Source organism: Talpa occidentalis, unplaced genomic scaffold (assembly GCF_014898055.3).
Source record: "Talpa occidentalis isolate TD23 unplaced genomic scaffold, MPIMG_talOcc4v2.1 talOcc4.7, whole genome shotgun sequence".
Lineage (NCBI taxonomy): Eukaryota > Metazoa > Chordata > Mammalia > Eulipotyphla > Talpidae > Talpa > Talpa occidentalis.
Window position 1 is genome coordinate 64,896,033 of NW_023605083.1, and position 22,748 is coordinate 64,918,780.

General features: G+C 51.8%; 1 protein-coding gene across 6 annotated transcripts in view; it reads left to right on the forward strand.

Annotated features, from left to right (window-relative positions):
* COL27A1 (collagen type XXVII alpha 1 chain) overlaps nt 1-22,748 on the forward strand; it is a 134,006-nt gene that overhangs the window by 101,167 nt on the left and 10,091 nt on the right. For 5 of the 6 annotated variants that reach the window (XM_037495226.2, XM_037495228.2, XM_054689058.1 and 2 more), the window contains exons 37-56: nt 2,532-2,639; nt 7,612-7,665; nt 7,790-7,897; nt 8,930-8,983; nt 9,875-9,928; nt 12,806-12,862; nt 12,997-13,050; nt 13,571-13,624; nt 13,904-13,957; nt 14,597-14,650; nt 14,747-14,854; nt 15,370-15,477; nt 16,578-16,685; nt 20,130-20,183; nt 20,652-20,714; nt 21,068-21,121; nt 21,281-21,316; nt 21,411-21,428; nt 21,673-21,708; nt 22,009-22,035. In XM_037495226.2, the coding sequence (XP_037351123.1) occupies nt 2,532-2,639; nt 7,612-7,665; nt 7,790-7,897; nt 8,930-8,983; nt 9,875-9,928; nt 12,806-12,862; nt 12,997-13,050; nt 13,571-13,624; nt 13,904-13,957; nt 14,597-14,650; nt 14,747-14,854; nt 15,370-15,477; nt 16,578-16,685; nt 20,130-20,183; nt 20,652-20,714; nt 21,068-21,121; nt 21,281-21,316; nt 21,411-21,428; nt 21,673-21,708; nt 22,009-22,035 (1,263 nt within the window). The other variant, XM_037495230.2, reaches the window with a different exon arrangement.

The window sequence follows — 22,748 nt, forward strand, 5'->3', positions numbered from 1 at the left end:
TTCTCTGGGCCTCAAGTTCTTCCTCTCCAGACCTTTAGTCCAATGTCCTATCTGAACACTTGCTCTGAGTCTGTGAGTTCTGCTTGTCTAGAAGAGGTCTAGCTGGCTCCCCACCTGCCATGTTTGTCCTTCAAGGATGAGAGTGTCCCCAGTCTGCCACCTGCTGCCTTCCCTCCTTTTCAACCTCAGTGCAAACCCTGGTACAACTGGGTCCTGGCTGGACTAACCCAGCCCCAAGGACCCCTCCAAATCTTTGCCAAGCACAGGCTATGCTGTGCGGTGACTCCGAAGAACATTCTGGCTGAAATGTTTTATGTGCTTACTGCCTTAGGAGCTTTACGTACATGAACCAGTTTCATCCTCCCAGTAATCCACTGAGCTAGACTCTTCACTATCCCCATTTGAGAGATGAAGAAACTGAGGCACAAGGCAAGGTCTGGCTGCACCACCATCCTCAATTTTGTGGCTCTTCGGTCATGGCATCTTCCTCTCTCACTCCCTCCAAAGCAAATTCCACCCCAGTTCTTGGCCAGCATAGTCGCACGGCCATATGGCATCTTCTCTGGTCCTTGTATGTATACCAGAATCACCTTCATGGGGAAAACAACCTCTTGGAGATGCACTTTATAGCTCATGCCATTACTGCTTTGAACCCTCCAGCTGACCCTCCAGTTCATCAAGATGGCTTGGCAGTGGCCCCTGAAAACAACCAATCTTTATCCAGAGCTCGTGCCACCTCTGCTTGGCTGTTTGCATGGATTATCTCTTCCAGTCCTCACACAGACTCTGTGATGGTATCTTTTGAATGAGGAAATTTTCCCAGGGTCACGTAGCTCTTAAGAGCTGAGAGCAAGACCCCAGGGGTGAGGGAGGTAGTATCGCCTGAGCAGAGAGTCTTGGAAGCAGAAGGAGCCAGAACCCTGGGTTCTCACCCACACTCTGCCACTGACTTACAGGTGATGCTGGGATGTCTCCACCTCTCCCAGGGCCTCAGTTTCCCCATCTATAAATTCCATGGTTCAATGAGGCAACTTGTAAGGCTCTTCTGTCCTAGGATTCTGAAATTATAGGATTCTCCAGGACCCCCAGGGTCCATTGAGTACAGGAGTCACAAGGGCCCCAACTGTGTGGGAGCCTGGGCCATGAGGGTTTGGGTAGTCCCTGGAACCAGAACCCCTTGCTGGAAATCACCCTGGCCACCAGGCCAGGCTGCCAGCCTCTGACAGCTAGGAGAGCAGGCAAGAGGGCACTCCTGGAGTCAGGGCAACCTGGGAGAGGGTCATCAGGGTCAGTGCTTAGAATCTTGAGAATCTCGGTGGGCAGGCACCTCAGAAACCACAAGGCCCAGCCTTTCCTGGTGACCCAATCTGCCCTGTGCTGACCTACCTCATCCTAGTCTGGGTCACCTGTATGGGAATGTAGAAACTGCCCAGCACACCCCCACCCCGACATGTAGAGCCTGGGTCCCAGCGGGAGCAGCCTACGGGGTGTGCTCTCAGCCCCCCTGTTCCCAGGCCCTGGCTCCCTGCCCCCCACATCCTTTCTCCTGGACATGCATTAGCTAATCAGCATATCTCATAAAACATGGCACCTAGAACATGACTGGCAAAGACACCCTGCTTTCCTACACCTGCTCGCCCATCCACAGCTTCCTCATACCTGCAACCTTATACCCTGTCTCTCAGGTTTCTCTGCCTTGCCCCTCTGCGGCCACTGCCCACGCTCTGCCCTCAGAGCCAAGAGTACCAACCCATGCCCTGTCCTGCCAGAAGGTGGCCAGGACACGGCTGTGCTTGTGTGTCAGCCGCCATTCACCCACCAAGGAAGGGCTCTGCAGCCCAGAGAATGGGAACCGCACGGGCAGACACAGGGGAGGACATGCTCACGATGGAATCAGACACTAAGACAAAATAAAGATGGACTCACAAGTCCAGTGCATTGTGGTCTTAAGGCTTAGTTTATAGTGTCTGTTTGATCACATAGGAAGTGATCATACACTGCTGATTGAAAAGATGGTCAAAAGCTTTATTGCCTTTGACCAGTTGTTCTGCTGCCTGGTCCAGAGCAATCAGACCTATTATTCCTACTCTTCTTATTCTTGTTGTTGGCGCTTCTCATGTAAGCAAGAGTTGAAAATGCAACTCCAAAAAATGGAGAGTTCATTCTGAGTGACAGAACTGGGTGGATTTTTTCACTTATGAAAAGTTCCTTCAGTTCATGCAGACTTGTCCTCTCGATGTCTACTGGGGTGACATAGCCCCAGTCCCCCAAACCTGTCCCCTTCCTGCAGACCCCATGGGGTGGGTGTGGCCAGCATCTTCTCTTCCCTGTGAGCCACTCCCCACCACCAGCACAGGCACAGACATCAACACTTGCCAGTGGGGCCCTCTTGGGGGCTGGGACACCACTAGGGAATCAGGGGGCTGGTCAGCTCACAACATCCAAATGAAGCCCTGAGGTCTGGGGCTGCCTCTGATGAGCCTGGTGCTAATTTCTTTTCTCTCTCCCCTCTTCATACCCTTCCAACCCAGGGGGACAGGGGTGACCATGGGCCTGATGGTGAACGTGGTGAGAAGGGCCAGGAGGGGCTGATGGGTGAAGATGGGCCCCCTGGGCCCCCTGGCATCCCTGGTGTCCGGGTGAGTATGCAGGGCTATGTGCTGGCACTTGGGGCTTCTGAGTGTCAGTAATACGCTGACATGTTCAAGCAGTTGGGGGTAGATCTTTTAGTAGCCACTGCCTTAGGATCCTCTGCTGTGTTCCTTCCTCCACATGGGAATTACCCAGAGAACCACTAGCCCTCCCCTGCCAAACCCTCCATGGCTCCCAAGTGCCTTCAGAGTAACATCTGTCTCCTTACCTGGCAGCTGTGCCTGTACAAACCTGGCCCCTGCTGACCTTGTCCTGTCCAATCCCATGTTCAACCACACTGAACTTCTTCCAGTTCCTTGGGCAGGCTGTAACTCTCACCCATGATCCTTTGTATATAGTGTTATCTCTGTCTAGGATGCTCTCCCTTGTTCATTCCCCCGACACCTGCTTCACTCCTCTTTGGCCTACTGTCATCATAGATACCCCTCCTCCAGGAAGCCTTCCCTGATTCCCAGCGTCCAGGCGACCCTTATCCCCTAGTATATAGTTTGGTCCCACAAGGCTAAGGAAGACCTTCCTTGTCTGGTTTATATTATATCTCACACCCAGCCAAGTGTCTGTTTGATTACATAGAAAGTGATCAAACACTGTTGATTGAAAAGATGGTGAGAAAAGTTCTCCCCTTCTATCCTAGCAGAAATGTGTTTCATTAATCCACAAACACTCATGAACATTTTCCATGGCCAAGTCCCCTGAGATTGAAGTGTTGAATCAGAAAGCATCTCTGATTTAAGCATCTTAAAGGGCATAGAACCTGGTGGGGAAGGGAAAGAAACAGTCCTGTTTCTTTGTGGAATATTCCTTCTTCGATACTGATAGCCATTCTCTGAGATTTCAGAAAGTTAGAGAGCTAAAGTAATTTGCTCAGACTTGCACAACTAAGAAGAGACAGAACTGGGGATTGAACTTGGCCCTGTATGACTCACTCCACACATACTAGCCCTCTGCTCTGGCATGGCTGGAAGCCAGACCTGGCTGGGAAGCTGGTGCAGGCCTGATTTTAGAGTGTCTAACTATTAGACTGATGGCTTGGGACTTGACTTTGTGGTGAGGGGAGCTGTGAAAGGAATACCCAGTTCAGCATGATGTGTACATGTGACCTGGGCATGCTGGACTGGCTCATTTGAACTTGGGACCAGTGCAGGTAAGTGGGCCAAAAATACAAGCCCCCTGGGACCCACCTTGAGTCAGCCAGGTGATGAGATCTCATATCTCTGCTTCCAGCCCAGATCCCCATTATGCTTTTCATCCCCCAAGATTAGCTGCCTAGTTTCATTCAGGCCTGCTCTCGAGACCGTTCTTGCCTCCTGGGTATTAAAATGACTAACCTAGGATGGATCCAACTTAGCCATCAAGATGTGGCTGTGGGAAAATATTTATTATTTAAAAATAGAAATGAAGTGCTAATCCCCTTAATAGTTGCAACAGTGTAAACTCAACAAACAACTAGAAAAGGAGTCTCTTGGTCAGACTTGCCAGGCCAGCAGGCCTCCCCCAGCTTGGCCTGGCTGTGGGGACGTGGGCCAAGGGGAATTTAGCAGGAAGGGTGCTGGCCTGATTCTCCATCAGTGACTTGTTTTGTGACTTTTCACTTGCCCTGCCTTCTCTGGTCACACCCTTAGAATGATGAAAGATTTAGAAGGGATGTGTGCTAAGATTGCTTTGATTTCCAATGTTCAGGGGACCTTTCTCAGGGAGTTGTTGAATATTATGATGGGAACAGAGTGGCATATGGCATAAATAGCCCTGGACCCAGAGGCCAAAGGTTGAGTTCTGCCTGGAACACCCACTCTCTTTGTGACCTTGGGCAAATCACTGCCTCTCTCTAAGCAGTGATTGATTTTCTCATCTATAAAGACCAGTGTAACCTTGGGTAGGAAGGCACTTTATAAAATAAGCCCGAAATATAAAAGATTGTGTTTTGAATTTGGAGAAGGAAATGGAAGCTGGTGGTGGTAGTGATGGTGATGATGATGCTGCTGGTGGTGATGAGGATGGTGATGACAATGGTGCTGATGGTGATGATGGTGGAGGTGACAGTGGAAGAAGTGGTCGTGATGGTGAATATTGTACAACAATGGTCGTTGGTGGTGATGTTGTCTGTGGTGGAGGTAGTGGTAGTAGTGAGGGTGATGATGGTCACTGGTGATGGTGGCAGTGGTGGCAATGGTAGTGACATGTCGGTGGTGGTGATAGATCAGGGTTAATGTCTTTGTTTTACTGTCACTCTTAATTTGCATATACCAGAACCAGAAAGAAGTCCCTTGGGACCAGATTGAGTGTGTGTTGGGTAATAGGCAGTGAGTGTCTTTGGTGTCAGGGTTGCAGGACAAATATCTCCCTCTCTGTGGCCTAGAAACAGTCAAGTATTTAAAAATAGAATTTTATGAGCCATCAGGGCCTTTCCAGAAACACATCTATATATATGGATGGGGGCCCAGCTGAAGTCTTCATCACTGCAACCTCACCCTGCTGGCTCCTCCAGCCCTTGCACAGGGTTTCCCACACCACGGAGGATGCGCCCAGCTGGAGAAGGGAGGGCCCATCACGCAGGTGGTCGGGCAGCTGCCTGTCCTGGGGGAGACTCCCATCTCCCTGGCCCTGTGCCGAAGGCTGCAGCCCTGACTCATTTCTCCTGATAAGGAATCAGCCCCTGCAGTTGCCTCAGTCAACCAGCAGTCCAGTCCCAGAATCATGATTTCACATTTGCCTGACCGGGAGCCCCAGAAACAAAGGATCTACAATTTATTTTAACCTGGCTGAGTGACCCACAGAGAGCACCTTCATCTCACTGAGCCTCAACTTCTCTAGCTCTAAAATGGGTCAAATAACCCCCTCCTTCAGCTGTATGTCCAGAGTTGAATGAGATGCCATGCAGAATGCAGGCCCCATGCCTGGCTCGCAGCTGAGGCCTTGATGATTGTTAGCGTTTTTGTACTGAGGAATAAAAGAACTTGAGGTTTTCTAGTCCAGTGCTACCCAACAGAAGCAGAAGCCATGCTACAAGTAGAATTTTACATTTCCTAGTGGCCACATTTAAAAGTAGAAAGAATAGCAGTGAAATTGATTATGTAGTATATTTTTATTTAGCCCAATATATGCAAAATATTAACATTTCAGTACATAATGTTGTATAATATTAACTTTTCAATATAAAAGTCAGTAAGATATATTGCATTTTTTGGTACTCTTTGAAACCCAGTATGCAATTTACCCTTCCAGAACATGTCAATTCAGATGCTAAATTTTCATCGGAAATACTTGCTCTGAACTTGAAACTATAGATTCATATTTCCAGGTTGTTCCAAACATTTTAAGTTTTCCAATGACTGAATGATCAGCTCTTAAATTTAGTTTTTAAGTTAATTCAAGTTAAATTGAATTAGGAATTCAGTCCAGTCCCTCAGTCACAGTGGCCACATGTCAAGTGCTCATAAGCCCCGGTGGCCAGGGGCTGCCTTAGGGGATAGTGCAAGGCTAGTTTAAATCCTTCATGTCACAGGTGGGGAAACTGAGGCACAAACAAGGGGAGGGACTTTTCCAGGGTCTCATGAGGACTCAAGCACAAGGATGTAGGACAACCTGCCCTGGGTCCTTCCAGGGCTGACTCCTTCCTCCCTGGGGGCCTCAGGTGGTCTGGCTGGCGCTTCCCTTTCAGACAGTCATCTTCTCCACCCTGTTGTGTTCTTTGAGCAGACATTTCTCCCTCATGCTAAATCAAAAGTGGCCTCCCTGTAATTTTTGTCCACTGGCCACCCCCCAGGGCAACTGTAGACAGGAATCGAGTAGCTCTGGGCTTGCCCAAATGTTTCCTTGTTCCTCTGGGATTCCCTCTTTTCCTTCCTCCATCACAATTAGTGCTTCCTCTTAAATTGGTTTGTCTATTCCAAGGTGGGACCATCACCTCCTTCATCCTACAATATATACCTCTGTTAATGAACCACAGGGATTGAATGAAACGTGTGCTTTAGTTTGCCAAGAACATGATATTCTTTCCAGCTCCCTTTGAGGTTTAGGCCTTGAAGAGAGTGTCCTCTAGGGGTAGCTGGGACACACTGCCTGCCCTAACCCAGAGTTGCCCTGGAAGGGGACTTGCTCTGCTATTTCCCTCCTCCCTCTCCCTCTCTGATTCTCCTCTCTTACACTCACAGATGTACACTTACATGACTTCACTCACCCCTGCTGAGCTGAGTTTCCCTGACAACTATGGAGACAAACCTCATGGCCTGCCCCCTTCCGCCTTGGATCAGGGCAGAGCTGGGCAGCCTTTGGAGATGCACTGTGGGGAGAGGGCAGGACTATTGAGAGAACAGACTGGGCACCCCTGCGGGAGCATGTGGGAGAACAGCTGACTTCCCAGCACAGTCTCCACTGGAGGAGCCCCACTAGCCGCAGACCCTGAGAGGAAGGCCCTGGGGCCTCAGGGATTATCAGCATCTCAGACATGAGGGGGACCTCAGATCTCTGCAGCCTGCCTCATGCCATCACTGGATGCCCTGAACCTTGGACCTGGACTCAGAGAGAACTGCCATTGAATCAAGGTCCTGTGGGATCTGGCTAGTGGCTGCACTGCTGGGAAACTCAACAGTCTGAATCTCCAAGAGGGGTCTGAACAGGGCCTCAAGTTCAGGGTGGCTAAGATGGTGGAGAAACAGGTGGCTCCTGGAGAGCTCAGTACAAAGAGCTGCTCCAAGGGGGCCAAGCAATTTGTGCATCACTAAGTATGGGCACATCACTGTATCACCAGGCTGCACCCCCAGCTCTGTGAGCAAATAAGACCACTGGGAGGAAATTAGCATGGGAGGCTAGGTCACCAGGTCACACTCAAGGTCACACAGGTATTGGATGTGGAATCAGGTTGCTATCCAAGCAGCTCACCCCCAGAGCTAGCACTCCAAGGCTCTGTGACCCTGTCTCAGTTTTCTCTCCTCATCTTTCTCTTTTCCCTCCACCCTTCAGGGACCTGAAGGAAAGCCAGGGAAGCAAGGCGAGAAGGGCCGGACTGGAGCCAAGGTGGATTCCCTCCTCCCACCATTGCCCCTGCCCCCCCCCCACCCTCTCCATTCTTCCTTCCCCTGCACCCCCTGTTCCCCCTGCTCTGGGGTCTGGTGACAGCCTGTCTCTCCTCCCGCTGCAGGGTGCCAAGGGCTACCAAGGACAGCTGGGTGAGATGGGCACCCCTGGAGACCCTGGACCCCCCGGTACCCCAGGTCCTAAAGGTTCCCGGGGCAGCCTGGGGCCAACGGTGAGAACTCTTTGGGTCAGGTAGGGTGGAGGGAGCCCCAGAGCAGAGGGGCAGAAAGGGAGGCGCTTCTGTGCTGTTGTGGCCCGCCCAGGCTGTGGCCGATCCCCTGGTTGTCCATTGTCCAAGCCCCTTTTGAGTCATGGATTCCTTTGGGGAACTGCAGAAGCTGCAGCCCCCTCCCTGGAAAAGTCCACACAGTGTTTCTTGCCATTTGGTCTTTGACATCCTCTCTAGACCCAGATCAACAAGCCCTGCCGTGGGGGAGAGTGAGGGAGTGTTTTTACTGAACCACGGGTTTTCCCACTGGAAATAGATTCATAAGGATTGAAGTAAATCTGCAGATCCTGGGGTGACTTAGGGTGTCCCGGCCATGGCTGAGGAAAGAATCAAGGAGGTTGACAGCTGCAAGGGAGGAGATGTGGAGAGGAAGCAAGGAATGGGGCAGATGAGGGGTGCAGCAACTCCAAGCTGCCAGTGTGTACATGCTGATGAACAGCCGTGCAGCTTCACGGGGCTCGCCAGTGTCCGTGGTGTAAATGCCCCCACAGCTGACGTCAAGCACCCACATGACCACCCCGCATGCCCAGTGTGGACGTGGGTGGGAGGTGGTGGGCAGGCCTGCTCTGTTATCTAGTATTCCCACCCCACAGACCCAATAGATGGAAATAACCACGTGAGCACCAGTAATAGCAAAGTTTAGCAAAATAATCAGGAAGGGGTCAGTTTTGAGTATCATATTTATAGTACAATTGATTTAACTGTAACCGCATACAATTTAATTTTTAATTATGCGTCTGTTTAACAACTGGCTCAGAAAATTAGGCACGGACTCTCACGAAACACTGGAGCTGGGGAGGAAGGGCTGCAGGGGAGGAGGCAGACGCCATTTGCTCTCCCCCTCCCTCTCCGGCCCTGGTTCTGAGCAGAGTGGACTTCAGGCTGCTGGGCTGAACTGGGCTGGCATCTGGGGGGCACCGAGCCTGAGTCCCTGCTGGGAGAGCCTCACCCTGTGCCAATGCCGGTCTCTCACAGGGTGCTCCAGGACGGATGGGGTCCCAAGGAGAACCTGGACTGGCTGGTTACGATGTAAGGACACCTCACCTTTTTTCTGGATATCTGTCCTGCACACTGGACCCAGGCCCTGCCCCGACCACCTCACTGCACCTGCCCTCAGGCCACTGCAGACTTGTGGCCTCCTTGCCCTGGGAACACCTGGGCCCTAGACCAGGGTGGAGGTCGAGGCCCACTGGTGGTCAGGCAGGGGTAGGGCCATCAGGGAGTTAGCCCTCCCCCCACCCACCCCAAGTCCTCACTGAATCTCTCCTTCCGATAGTGGGTACCCCACACACCTCATTTCCAGACTGCACAGCTGCTCTCTATGAAAGAGACGAACCTTATCCCATTTTCTGTGTCCAAATTGGCATGTCCCCCTTGGAGGTGGATGAGCCAAAACCTCATTACACCTCTGGGGAGACTAGGCCTCAAAAAGCAGGGGGTCTGCTCAGAAAGGGAAACTGAGGCTTGAGGAGGTTAAAAAAGCATGTGTGCATGCCGGGCAGTCTGTTAAGGATAGAAGTGGGGTACAGCAGGGGGGAGGCTTGGAGAGGAGGGCAAAGGAGATAAGGGGCTAGAGACTGGGGGACAAGATAAGGGGTGCTGGAGCCCATGGAGGCCCCATGTATGTAATTCCGCTCACCACCTGGGGGAGTCGACTGAGGCAAGCATCTTGCCCCTGCCCCTGCCCTGCTCTGCCAAGATCTGGTCCTGGGTGGGGTCAGCTGAGTCCCCGATCAGTGCAGCTGGCACATCCCCAGACGGGTATCTGGGACCCAGGCAGCATGTCGGGGAGGCTATGGGGCCTGCTGAGAGTCACACGTGGAGTTAGGACAGAGCCCAGTGTCCCCATCTCTGAGGTCCTGTCTTTCATCACCTGTCCCTCCCGTGTCCTCTTACCTCCCACCATCTTGTTTCCTACAGGGACACAAAGGGGTTGTGGGACCTCTCGGACCTCCTGGACCAAAAGGTGAAAAGGTGGGTTTTTAGTCCTGGGAAGCAGCTGCTCCCTGGTGCCGGGCCCTGGGGCACTGTGGCTGGAGTGGCACTGGAAGCTCATGGCAGGCTCGCCTGTCACTCATGGTCAGCCAGGAGGCGGCCGCAGCCCTGCCTGCAGGTAGCCATTAGACCAATGCTCAACACGGATGTCTCTGCGACAGGCACACAGTTCCCGCCATCCTGGGATTCCGGGTAAAGGACCTCAGTCGCATAGTGACTAACCCATGCAGTTCCATCATCGCCTTGAACGTGGGGATGAAAGCCTTGCTCATGAATGAGATCACCCAGGGAGAGCCTGAGAGGGCCGCGGAGGCAGCGCGTGGAACTTCAGCATTTCATGGCCAGGAGGGGACCACCGAGGCAGAGGGAGGGCGTGTCCACTCCCCACCCCTTGGCTCCAGATTCCACAGAGAAATTTCTAGGAGAAACCGGCTGGCCAGGGCACCCTGCCCCACAGTGCAGGTGGGGGTGTGGGGGCACAGGCCCAAGGTGCCGGCCCTCCCAGGTCCCGTGCCAAGGCAGGGCTGACTGGGCCCCAGGACCCAAGTTTCTGAGGATCCGCTTCCCATCCTCCCTCCTCTGCCCATGGGGAGGACTCTGCAGGCTGGATCTGTCTCCCTGCCACCCTGCCTCCTGAACCCTCCTTGTTTTTGCCGAGTCAGCACCCCACTAACTCTATCCCTCTGTTGTGAGTCACCCTGGCCTGGCTTCTGCCCAGCTGGCTCCTTCCTCCCACTTGGAAAAGAAAATATTGATATCAAAGTGGCCGCAGGCCATGACACAACCCCCAGGAGCCTGTCAAAAGTACCGCTTAACCCCCCCAGGCCCTCCCAGCCCCTCCCAGGCTGCAGGGCTGGCACAGAAGGGGTTAACATGGACCCTGAACCAGGTCTGGGAGGCAGAGGGATCCAAGCCTCTCCTCCCTCTTTTTGCAGGCCTAGAAGCAGTCTTGTGGCCTCTGAGAATGGGAAACTAACCCCAAATCGGCCTGAAATCTGCTGGGGACTCGGGAGGAGCCCCAGGATTCCCTGAGCTGCCTCCTCTGCAGGGTGGATACCTGGCGAGTGTGAGGCACCGGAAGCCCACACACATGCCACCCAGATGCAGTTTCTGACTTAGGAGCAGTTATTAGATCAGTCACTTATCTGGCTATGTAATAGGCCTGTGTGGATTTATAATTTATTTAGTGCATTTCTGTCCCTGAACTAGGGCCTGCAGATGATGCCCCAAAGGGCTCCTAAGTAGCGCAGCCACATGAATGGATAGTCCACCATGAGCTGGATGGTGCAGGGAGGGAGAGCAAGTTCCTCAGGGAACGGAGGTCTGGCTTGGACCCCGAAGTTCAGGGGTTATTTTCCCAGGATTCTCCATAATCCTCACCACTAGGAGCCCTGGAGGTGTCAGTGTCCCATGTGACATGTGGGGAAACAGACTCCACGCTCAGGGACTAGCACAGGGCCAGTGGGAGCACGGCAGGCAGGAGTCTGACCCTGTCATCAGCTGCCAGGCCCTGCTTCCTGGCAGAGTGGGGCTTAGCTGAGCCTGTAGGCTGTTCAGCTCGGAAACTGCCTCTGGGCATGAGTCCACAAAGGTGGCAGTCCGAGGGACTGGGCAGATGGGATGAGACTCTAGAATAGGAAGAGGGGGGCGAGGACTCTACCAACTGTCCAATGCTAAAAGTGCATCCCCAAAGGATAGCCGTCCTTAAATCACATAGGGGAGAGGGAGAGATCTGAGTAGCTAGCTTTTGACCCAGAGCCTCAGTGGGGATCCTCACCTAGGATAACCATCGCAGCCACAGGGGGCTACCTGGGGGCCCCATGAGGGCTGTATGGATTTTAGGGAGTGCTATATGTGACCAGTCTCGTGAAAGGCCTGAACATATATGCACTAGGTCAGCATGGTACCCCTCCCCACAGCCCCCGGTCCTGCTGTCTCCCACCACAGCAGGATAGAGCCATGGGGACAAGAGTCACGGAACGTGGGCTGGAAGGAGAGGGAATCCCCGCTGCCCAGTGGCCGCTGCAACCTTCAACATATGCCCATAGGCGCCATGGAGGTCTCAAACACAGACACCAGCACTCTCGGGCCCAGGACAAGCCCCAGCCCCAGGGATGGCTCCCCTCTCTCTGGCTTCTCAGGGTCCCCCTTCACTCCCTACTACAAGAAGAGGCTCATGGGCAACCAGGCTTGAGCCCTCTGCCCAAAGTGGGTGCCCAGAGAAGTTTACACTGGTTGTCTGGGACTGGAACGTTCTGAGCCCCAAGGTTCTGCTGGGTTTTTTGTTTGTTTGTTTGTTTTGCTGTTGGGCTCACACCTTCCTGGTGGTTGGCACACGGTATCCAGTCACTTGTTCTGCAGGGGGACCAGCACCTGAGGGTGACCTCAGGGCCCAAAGGCCTCAACTCTAAACTTTGCTCTTTCCCTGTTCTCTCTGATTACGCCTTGCCTGTACCACAAGATCGTCCCTGCCATCATAATTGACAAAACCACGCTCTGGCATGAGCCTAGGGTCTGGGAACGGAGAATAGTGCTCTTTGCTCCCCATGCCACTGGGCACCCCCAAACTAAAGCTGTCTGACAAGAAGACTAAAATGGTCACCCCCATTTTACACAAGACCAGTTGCTCAGACCTTCAGCAGGTCACTTCCTCTCTCAGAGTTTTTTCTCAATGGGAGAATGAGGGTGAAATTGGATACCCCTTCCCTCCCTAGCCTCAATCTCCCCAACTCTGACCCTAACGAGGTGGAACTTCATCTCTGAGGAGGACCCTTTTGGCCTCAGAGTGGAGTGACTAAAACCAGCAAGTTACCAGGAAGAGAGGCTTGTCCTAAAGCTGTTGTTCCACGTCCACAGGGGGAGCAGGGTGAGGATGGCCAGGCCGAAGGGCCCCCTGGACCCCCTGGAGATCGGGTAAGGGCCCCCTGCTGTCCCCTGGCCCATGCTGCAGGGAGGGGAGGCCCTCTGCAGAGGGTGTGGCCCCTGAGGCCCAGGCCAAGCCCCCCTGCACTTGGTGGCCCATAATTGCTGCTGTCTTTGTCCTTCAGGGTCCAGTGGGGGATCGAGGAGACCGCGGGGAACCAGGAGACCCAGGATACCCTGTAAGTATCAGAGCTTCTACCTGCTGGCAGCATGGGGAGTGTTGCAGGAGAGGGTGGTCCTGGCGCCGTCACATGACCTGAATCAGAACAGCCCAGGCAGAAGCCAACCCTTCCTACCCCATCTGGTGCAGGCTGAAGCACAGCTCCCTGTAGGTGGAAGCCTGGGGGTTTAGTACATTAGGCAAGGGTGAGGGCCTCAGACCTTTCCTGACGGAGGGAGAGGATGAGGGGTGAGGAGGTGACCCCTGCCCCAGAACCCCCACTCATGTGGGGAACAGTTGTCTCAGCAGAAACTATAGGCAGAAGCAGGAGATAGACATGCCCACCAAGCACTCCACCTGCCCTCCTTCACCCGTGCTGGTGGGTTGTTGTTTTATCAATTTTGCAGATGGGGAAGCTGAGGCTGGGGGGATGGCATTTGGCTCCCCAGAAGAGCAGGGCTTTTGGGGCTCCACCAGGCTGGAACTGGGCCCCCTGCCCTCTCCCAAGATGAGCTCCTCAACACCTCCTTGTCTTTCAGGGACAGGAGGGTGTACAAGGCCTCCGTGGAAGTCCGGGCCAACAGGGCCGGCCTGTGAGTGGTGCTTCCCGTCCCATCTCCCCCTTCCTTCCCCAAGGCGGGTGGAGTGGTGGAGGGAGAATGACATGCTGTATTAAAGCTTATTAAAGGGACCCTCCCTGCAAGAGGGCTAAGGGTAACCCATTCAGATTTTTCCTGCTCTGACCCTGGGGACACCCCCAGAGCCTGCACCCCCAAATCCCTCCCCACCCCTCCCCCTCCAGGCGGAATCTGGCCACCCTCCCCGGGAGAGAATCCTGGGGCTGCCTTGAGTCATCTCACCTTGGTTTGCAGGGGCATCCAGGACCCCGGGGACGGCCGGGACCCAAAGGATCCAAAGGGGATGAGGTGAGAGGGCTGGATGTCCGTGGGGGAGAGAGAGGTCCTGGGAAGGGATGAGATTGGCCTGAGCACACAGTGTAGGGTGGGAGGGCCATAAGAAAGAGAGGGTGCCATAGGGGCATTATCTGCCCTGTTTTCTGGGAGCCCAGGAGGGGGAACCTCCTGTCTGAGGTCAACTAGCAGCATCTGGAGGCAGGGCAGTCAAGACAGAGCCGGCCTCTCTTCCCAGCCTATCATAGCCTGTAGAAAGAGACCATGAGAATGTGCCAGGGGGTCTGGAGGAGGAGCAGGGCAGTGACCCTCATGAGGAGGACTTCCCTGCCTTACACACAGGTCCCCTACATTGCCCTCCACTGTTGAAGTTGGGCCAGGCTCCCACCAGGGACTTGCTCTGTGGCAGGGGAGCCCATAAGGGGGAGGGGGGCCCAGCAGGGCCAGTGGCACCTTGTCCTTCCAAGGCCCTGACCCTGAGCTTCAGACCAGGCTGTTTGCGTCCATTTGCGGATTCAGAGGCTCTGACCCAAGAGATGAAAGGCAAGGTCCGGCCAGGCAGGGGTCTTGATCTTCTCTCTGCCCTCTTGCAGAGCTCCTGGGGTTCCACAGCTCCTCCAGGCGGCCTCCATCATGTGCCCCTTGATTTTGCAGGGACCTAAGGGGAAGCAAGGCAAGGCCGGGGCTCCAGGACGGAGGGGCATCCAGGTGAGTGACCCATAGTGACTCCTGTCACCCATAGTGACTCCTGCCCATCTCCTTGCCCTCCCTAAAAGCCCTCAACCACTTCTTGTGTATCACCAGGGCCTGCAGGGACTGCCGGGCCCCCGGGGCGTGGTGGGGAGACAAGGCCCGGAGGGTGTCGCTGGACCAGATGGGCTTCCTGGCAGGGACGGCCAAGCAGGACAACAGGTGAGCAGCACTTGGGGTTAGTTCAGGTGGTGTCTCCATTTTGATAAAGTGTGTGCTTGTGTGCTTGTGTGTGTGTGTGTGCGTGCATGTGTGTGCATGCGCAAGTGTGAACACATGTGTGTATTGGGAGTGGGGCAGGGGGCTGCCTTAGGCTATGGGTCAGGAGGAGCAGCTTGGCGAACTTGAATGGGACAGAAACAACATATCCAAAAATTTCCTGGGCTATTTTGGGATGGACTGTTGCCTCACCCCCTGGGACCTGGGAGTGTGGCCCTCCTGACCCCTCTTTTCCATGCCAGCACCCAAAAATGTCCTCCTCATCTCCGTGGACAAAATCTCCGGCTTAAGATCACTCCCCTGCCCCACTCGCAAGTCCTCAACCTTTCTCACCACCCCTGGAACCTCCCCCCATCCTCACACTTAGTATGACCCCCATCTTAGAGTACAGCCTCCTGCTCCTGGGCCATCTATGTCCTGAAATATTGGGGGGCCCTCCTCTGCCTCTTCCTTTACAGGGGGAGCAGGGAGATGATGGAATCCCTGGCCCCATGGGCCCTGCTGGGAAGAGAGGAAATCCAGGTGTGGCTGGCTTGCCTGGAGCACAGGGGCCCCCAGGATTCAAGGTCAGATACTTCTTCATCCACTTACCCACCCTTTCTGCCTGAGTATTAGTAATGATGATACTGCCTATAGTGACATATGCACCTATTCTAGGGCCTAGTGGAAAATGGAATCCACATTGCTGCCTTTGTCAGGGGTCCCTGGCCCAAGCTTGGACCTGACATATACAGGGATAGTTCATCCAGGTAGATATAAATACTGCCCCCTACCTGGCCCTTGAAACCCTCCACTGGTTGGTGAGTTGTCCGTGAGTGCCCCCTAGTGGACCCTTGTGGAATAATGTTTTCTGCCATAGGGACCCTCATCCAAGCAATCTGTTTAGAATTTCCTTGAGTTACTTAGGGGGAAGCAGCCCCAAATCAGTCTGAGCTCAGGGATAGACAGTGAAGGAACAATTGAGATAAATGAATGAGACATGCTTCTTGGCCTCCCTGAGCTCCAGGTTTCAGTGGGGAAAGTTTAGAATCTCTGCGAGGACAGCAGCAAGGGGACAGATAGCCTTGGTCAAGGAGGATTTGAGGGCCTCCCCTGGTGGCGCAGCGGTTGAGCTCTGGGCTGCGAAGCTGCCTGCAGCCTCTGCAGTGCCGGTCTGCTCCCCAGCCACCAGCAAGGGTCCCACATGGCGCGCAGACCTCTCCTGCCGCGCCCGCTGCTCCCCTCAGCAGTGTACTTCGTCAGTCTGCCTGTTCTGTTCCCCTCTCTGGCTCTGGTGAATTCTCTCACCCTCCCACACTTCTGACTGTACCCAGTGCTTGTATAAATAAATTTTTTTAAAAAGGAGGATTTGGTTGAGAATAGAAAGGACAGGGCAGTCTAGGCTGGAGGAATAGAGTGAGTGGAGGTGTGCAGGTGGGAGCTGCGTGGTCCCAGAGGAGTGGTAGTGTGAGAGAGTTCAGGGGACACAGAACCTTGGATAGCAGAATAAAGGAAGAAATCTTCCTTTTCAGGAGGCTGAACATTTGAGCCCCCCCCCCCTTTTCATTCCTGCATCTGTTATACCAGCATCCAAACCGACCTGTAGATTTGCTGTTCTATCCCCTAGCTCCCTGACACCCTGAACCATTTCCTCCTTTGACTGTTCATTTTGATGTGTTTCTTAAAGGGTGAAAGTGGGTTAACTGGGCAACTGGGTCCTCCTGGCAAGCGAGGGACAGAAGGTGGAATGGGGCTTCCTGGGAACCAGGGGGAGCCTGGATCCAAGGGCCAGCCGGTAAGTGAGCCCCAGGGAATATGCACACTCATGCACTTGCACACACAAATACATTCACGTGTGCACACAAGGAGCCACCCACCTGCTCTGTGACAAGGGCGCCAGGTATCCTGAGTGGGGTGAGTGGGAGGAGGCTGAGATCTGAGTGTTCTCTTTAGAATGAGGAAAGGTGGATCATAACCAGAACCTGGATAAACTGACTCCCAGTCCAGTGCTCTGGACTGCCTTCTTTCTTCCTTCTGTCCCAGAGACAAAATTCACCTTACTCCTACCATGAAAAATTGGGGGAAACAAAGAACAGGTGGGCATATAGAAAATAAGTGGCAACTATCTAAACACACCAACTGAAAACAGATATTCTCAGACTGGTTAAAAAAACAAAAGCAAGCTCCAACAATAGTCTGCTACAAAAAGCTCACTTTAAAAATGAAGACACAAACAGGGTAAAGATACACTGTGCTAATATTCATGGCAAAAAAAAATGAAACAGCTGTTTGAATGTCAGACAAAATAGATTTCTGAGCAATGGCTTCTAGCAGTCATAAGGAAGTTCATTTCTAGAGAAGGCATTTTATTGAGATGGCATAGAAATCCTATGTGTAATACACCTAATGATAGATCTTCAAAATATATTAAGCAAAACTGGTAGACATATAAGGAGACATAGACAAATTCACAATTATAGTCAAGAATTTCAGTACATTTATCTCTATAACATGTAACAATTAGACAGAAAATCAGTAAGGATAGGGAAGTATTGGACAACATTATCAACCAACTTGTCCTAATATTTCAGAATACTCCTCCCAACATCAATAGGATACACCTTCTTTTCAAGTGCTTGTAGAACATTTACTAAGATAAACCATATCTTGGGCCTTAAAACCAGACTTAATAAATTTTAAAGGATTCAAATCACACAAAGAATGGTATCTGATCACAAGGATCAATAGATCAATAATGTTATTGATCACTAGATCAATAACAGAAAGATATCTAAAATATCCCCACATGTTATGAAACTAAGTAGCAAATGTCTAAATAATTTATGGGTCAAGAAAGCAAAAGGGAAATACACATTTTGAGCCGAATGAAAGTGAAAACTCCACATATCAAAATTGGCAGGAGGCTAATATAGTACTCGGGGGACATTTTAACAACAACTCATGGATCAGAAAAGAAGGAAGGTCTCAAGTCAATGACTTCAGATTTTATGTTAAGAAAACGGGGAGAAGGAAACTAAAAGCAACATAAGCAGAAGGAAATTATGAAGATTAGAAAGTAAAAAAACAAAAAAGAGAAAAATGAAAAGTTGTTTTTTTCAAAATAAGTGAAACTGATAAACCTCCAGCCAAACTAATCAGGAAAAAAGACAATAGAAAAATTACTAATATCAGTAAGAGGTGTTGTTACTGCAGGTGGTACAAAATATTAAAAGAATAAGGCAATGTTACAAACAACTATGCCAATAAATTAAAAAACTTATATGATATGGACAAATTCCAAAAAAACCTAAGTCCCAAAGTCCATTCAAGAAGAAATTGATAACCTAAATAACCTTCTATATATTAAAGAAATGGAGTCTGTAGTTTAAAATCTTCTCACAAAGAAAACTCTAGACTCGCATGACTTCACTGGTGAATTCTAATAAACATCTGTAGAGTTCCGCATAAACTCCTTCAGGAAGATGAAGAGGAGAGAATACTTCCTGATGCATTATGTGATGTCAAAGCTGACATTAAGGAAAACTACATACTGATAGATCCATAAATTCAGACACAAAATTTCTTAGAGAAAGATAGTTACCAGATGGTTTTGTTTCATTTATGAAATATAAATAGCAAAAGAAAACAAACTAAAAAAACACAAAAGTAACTCTTAGACTCTGTGAGAAATACACAGTTTACTAGGGGAATGGTTGTGGAGTGAGGAGCAGGGAAATGTAGGAAGGTGATAGGGCATTGCCACTGAGTTTGGTGGAGGGTGAGTGAAGCCTGCGGAGGTGTGAAACTAGACTCCCCAAATTTTATAGTTATATAAACAATCCACAAATCAATAAAGTTTGAGGAAAAATTGAATTTTCTACATTGCTATTAAAAATATTTTAGTAAGATCTTATCAAAACAAATCTAAGGATATATAAAAAAAAGATAATAAACCAAGATCAAGTGGGTTTTATCCTAGGAATGCAAGGATAGTATAACACTAAAACACAAATCAATATAATTCACCATAACAAGCTAAAAAAAGGAAACCCAGTTGATCATCTCAGTGGATGCAGGAAAAACATTTGATAAAATCCAGCTCTGCTTCTGATAAAAACTGTGAGCCAATTAGGAGGAGTAGGAACTTCCTTAAGAGCATCCATGAAAAATCCTTACATCATATTTAATAATAAATAGCTAAATTCTGGGCCTCCCTGGTGGCGCAGCGGTTGAGCGCTGGGTTGCGAAAATGTCTGCAGCCTCTGCAGCGCTGGTTCGATCCCCGGCTGCTCCCCGGCCACCAGAGGAGGGTCCCGCATGGCGCGCAGACCTCTCCTGCCGCCCGCTGCTCCCCTCAGCAGTGTACCTCGGTCCTTCTGCCTGCTTTGCTCCCCACTCTGGTTCTGGTGAATTCTCTCACCCTCCGGCGCTTCTGACTGTACCCAGTGCTTGTATAAATAAATAAATAAATCTAAAAAAAATAATTAAAAAAAATAGCTAAATTCTTTCTTCTGGAGACCCAAAACAGTCAAGAGTATCTGCTATCACCACTTGCCTTCAATGTTACTCTGGCAGTGTTAGCCAATGAGTATGGCAAGAAAAATAAATGAAGGACCTTCATATCAAAGCGGAAGTAATTTTTCATTTGTAGATGAAATGATTGTTGATGTAGAAAATCCAATGGAATTCACAGTAATGGTACTAGAAAAAGTGAGTTTAGCAAGATGGCAGGGCACTAAGTCAAAATGCAATTTCTAGCAATAACCAATCAGAATTTGAAGTCTGAAAATCAATACTCTTTACAATATCATTGAAAGTATGAAATACTTAGGGATACATGTGACAATAGGTGTGCAAAACATGTACCTGGAAAACTACAAAACATTGTTGAGCGGCATTGAATATTGACCCAATATTGACTCAACTCCAACTGGTCTATGAATTCAACACAATCCCAATCAACATTCCATCACTTCTCCTGTAGAATATGACAGCTTGATTCTGAATTCATTTGGAAAAGACCAATAACCAAAAGACCCTGAATAACCAAAACAACTTGGACAATGAAGAGTCAAGTTGGCCAGGCTGACCTGGTGTCTAGTGTGTGCTCGCTCTTGTCTTAGCTCCTGGAGCTGCAGTGGCTGATGTCTCTGGGACAAGGCAGAGCCGGGGTCCCTGTGACTGGTCGGGCACCCTTGCCTGACCCAACTTACCCCATCTCATCCTGTTCTCCCTGCAGGGTGACTCTGGCCAGATGGGCTTCCCAGGAATAGCTGGTCTCTTCGGACCCAAGGTATGGATGTCCACACCACACTGCCCAGGTTGGGGTCCCATCTACCCACCGACTCCCTCATTTATTAACTCATCACATTTTTCTTGAGGACTTATGGGGTTGGGGGGGGAGTCTAGGACACAGCAGGAACCTCTTCGTCCCCTGATGCTCATATCCCAGCAGCCTAAGTGCTAAGCCCACCTCCAGAGTTTACCAGCTCTGTGCTTGAGTGTTTCTCTCAGCCTGTTTCCTCATCTATACAATGGGCATAAAACCTAGAGAGTTGTTATAGCAATTAACCAAGGCAGGCAGCCAGCACACTGACACCTGCTGATATTTAATGGGATCTTTGTTGCTCTTCCCAAGGCCTCGCAAGTATGGCCTCTCAACGTGGAGGGCAAAAGTTGGCCAGCCTCTACGGGTGGTAGAGCTATAAGGGGCCTTTACTCAGTGGCCTCTCAGGCATAGTCCTTCCTCTCCCTCCTGCAGGGCCCCCCTGGAGACCTCGGCTTCAAAGGCATCCAGGGCCCGCGGGGTCCTTCGGGCTTGACGGTGAGTCCCTCACTCTCTGTCCTGATGAGGCTGGTCTGCCACCAGCTGGGCCACCCTCAGCAGGGTGGATGCCTGTTTCCTCCTGCTCCTGCCCCTTCAGTGTCGAGCCCTCCTTTGCCCTGGTCTCCCTCCCCATCTCTACACCCTTGTGTATGCCATTCCTACCAGGGAGGCTACTGCTCCCTATCTCCACACGTGCTCTGTCACACGGGAAGGGTTCTGTGATGTGTGGCCGGCCCCTGCTTGAGGAAGCCTCTCTCCTGCTCCCCAGGACACTCATGCTGCCCTCTGTGCCTGTGACTCTTCCCCCAGACCCTGTGATGAGGACACATAAGCCTTTCTCTCTCCTTTAGGGAAAGGAAGGCATCAAAGGGCCCCTCGGAATCCTGGGACCTTCTGGACGCCCGGTACGTGCAGACACCTGGCCAGAAAGACTGCTACGTTCCCTTGCCTCCCTGGCTCCACATTGTGTCTGTGGCCTGGGGACAGTCTGAGCCTTGGTTTCTCCACCCAGGGAATGGGGCTTCCCCTCTGAGCTTTCTCTTACTGGGCCTGGTTTATTGCAGGGTCCAAAGGGCGACAAAGGCAGCCGCGGGGACTTGGTGAGTCTTGAGCTGGAGGCTGCGGGGGCGGAGGGTGGGACCGAGACCCAGCTCGAGTCCCCTAACTCTCTCCCCCCGCTTTGTCTTCTTCCAGGGATTGCAAGGTCCGAGGGTGAGTGGGCCGGGGCAGGAGGGCTGGTGGGTAGGTCGTGGGACCGGAATGGGCCAGGTTCCTCTCCGTGGGACTCCTGATGGCCTCGGGCATGTCCTTCCCTCCATCCGTCAGCATCCAGTCGTTTCCTGTCTGTGTCAGGAGCACCATTGTTCCAGATCTTGGGGCTGCTCCAGGAGGCCCAGGTGGAGGGGGATGGAAGAGCTTTGTCCAGGGCCTCACTGTTCTTCTCCTCTTCTTCCAGGGTCCTCCCGGCCCCAGGGGGCGGCCCGGTCCACCGGTAGGTAACTGCGTGCTCGATGCCACTTACACTTCAGGCAGGAGGCAGGGATTCTTAGAACGGGGTCCAAGGGTTTTGCCCACAGACACTGGTCTTGGCCCTGACCTCAGAGGACCTGTAAGCTTCTTATAGCCGGCAGACTTCTAGGAGAGTGTAGATGAGTCCTGGCAGGGCCAGGGCCGTGACTAATGTAGACCAGGCTGGCAGGACCAGCCTCCCAGAGAGCAGAACCATGTTGCCCAGATCACCCTTCCAGCGCCCAGTCCCCATCAAATACTGAACCAGCCTCTTCTTTTGCAGGGTCCTCCGGGAAGCTATATCCACTTTGTAAGTTGAACAGTGCCTCTTGTTTATTTGGGATAAGACTGGAGGGTGGTCTGGGAGGGACAGGTGATCCATCTCTGGCCCTGTGGCTAGAACCCTAAGATGAGCCCTGGGATGCCTTTGTTCCCCCTAGTGTACCCTGGGCCCAGAACATCAGAAAGAACCCCGGGAGGCAGGAGACTCAGGAATTAGCCAGGGAGTGCCCTTGATTGTGAATCGGGAAGACTCCAGCCACTATGCTCCTAGGTCCCGTTGGTACATTGCTCTGCAGACCAGCCCATTGCGCTGGGTCCCTCCATCAGAGTGGAGAACAAAGAGTTGGCCAACGGGCTGATTGCCCACTCCACAGTTCCTCCTTAGGGGATGGCCTGGCCCTGTCTGAAAGCACAGCCCCTCCCAAGCCCTCTGAGCCCTCCCTGTTTTACTGAAGTTCAGTCTATGAGTCTGACCCTGGTGCATCCAGTGCGGGCGGGCCCTCGGGCCATGAGCCTCTATCTCTCAACTACTTACTATATCGCCTGTGTCACCCAAAAAAACAAGGAATGCCCTGACCTCTCTCCACGCCCCTCCCCAGTCCTTCTTATTAATAGAGCCATGTAGGAGAAAGTGAAGAGAGCCAGGATACAACCCTTTCCCTCTAAAATAATGAAAAATCAGAGGATCTTGCAATTTTTGAATAGTAGCTATGTTTCCAGTGCCAGATGCCACTAGAAGCG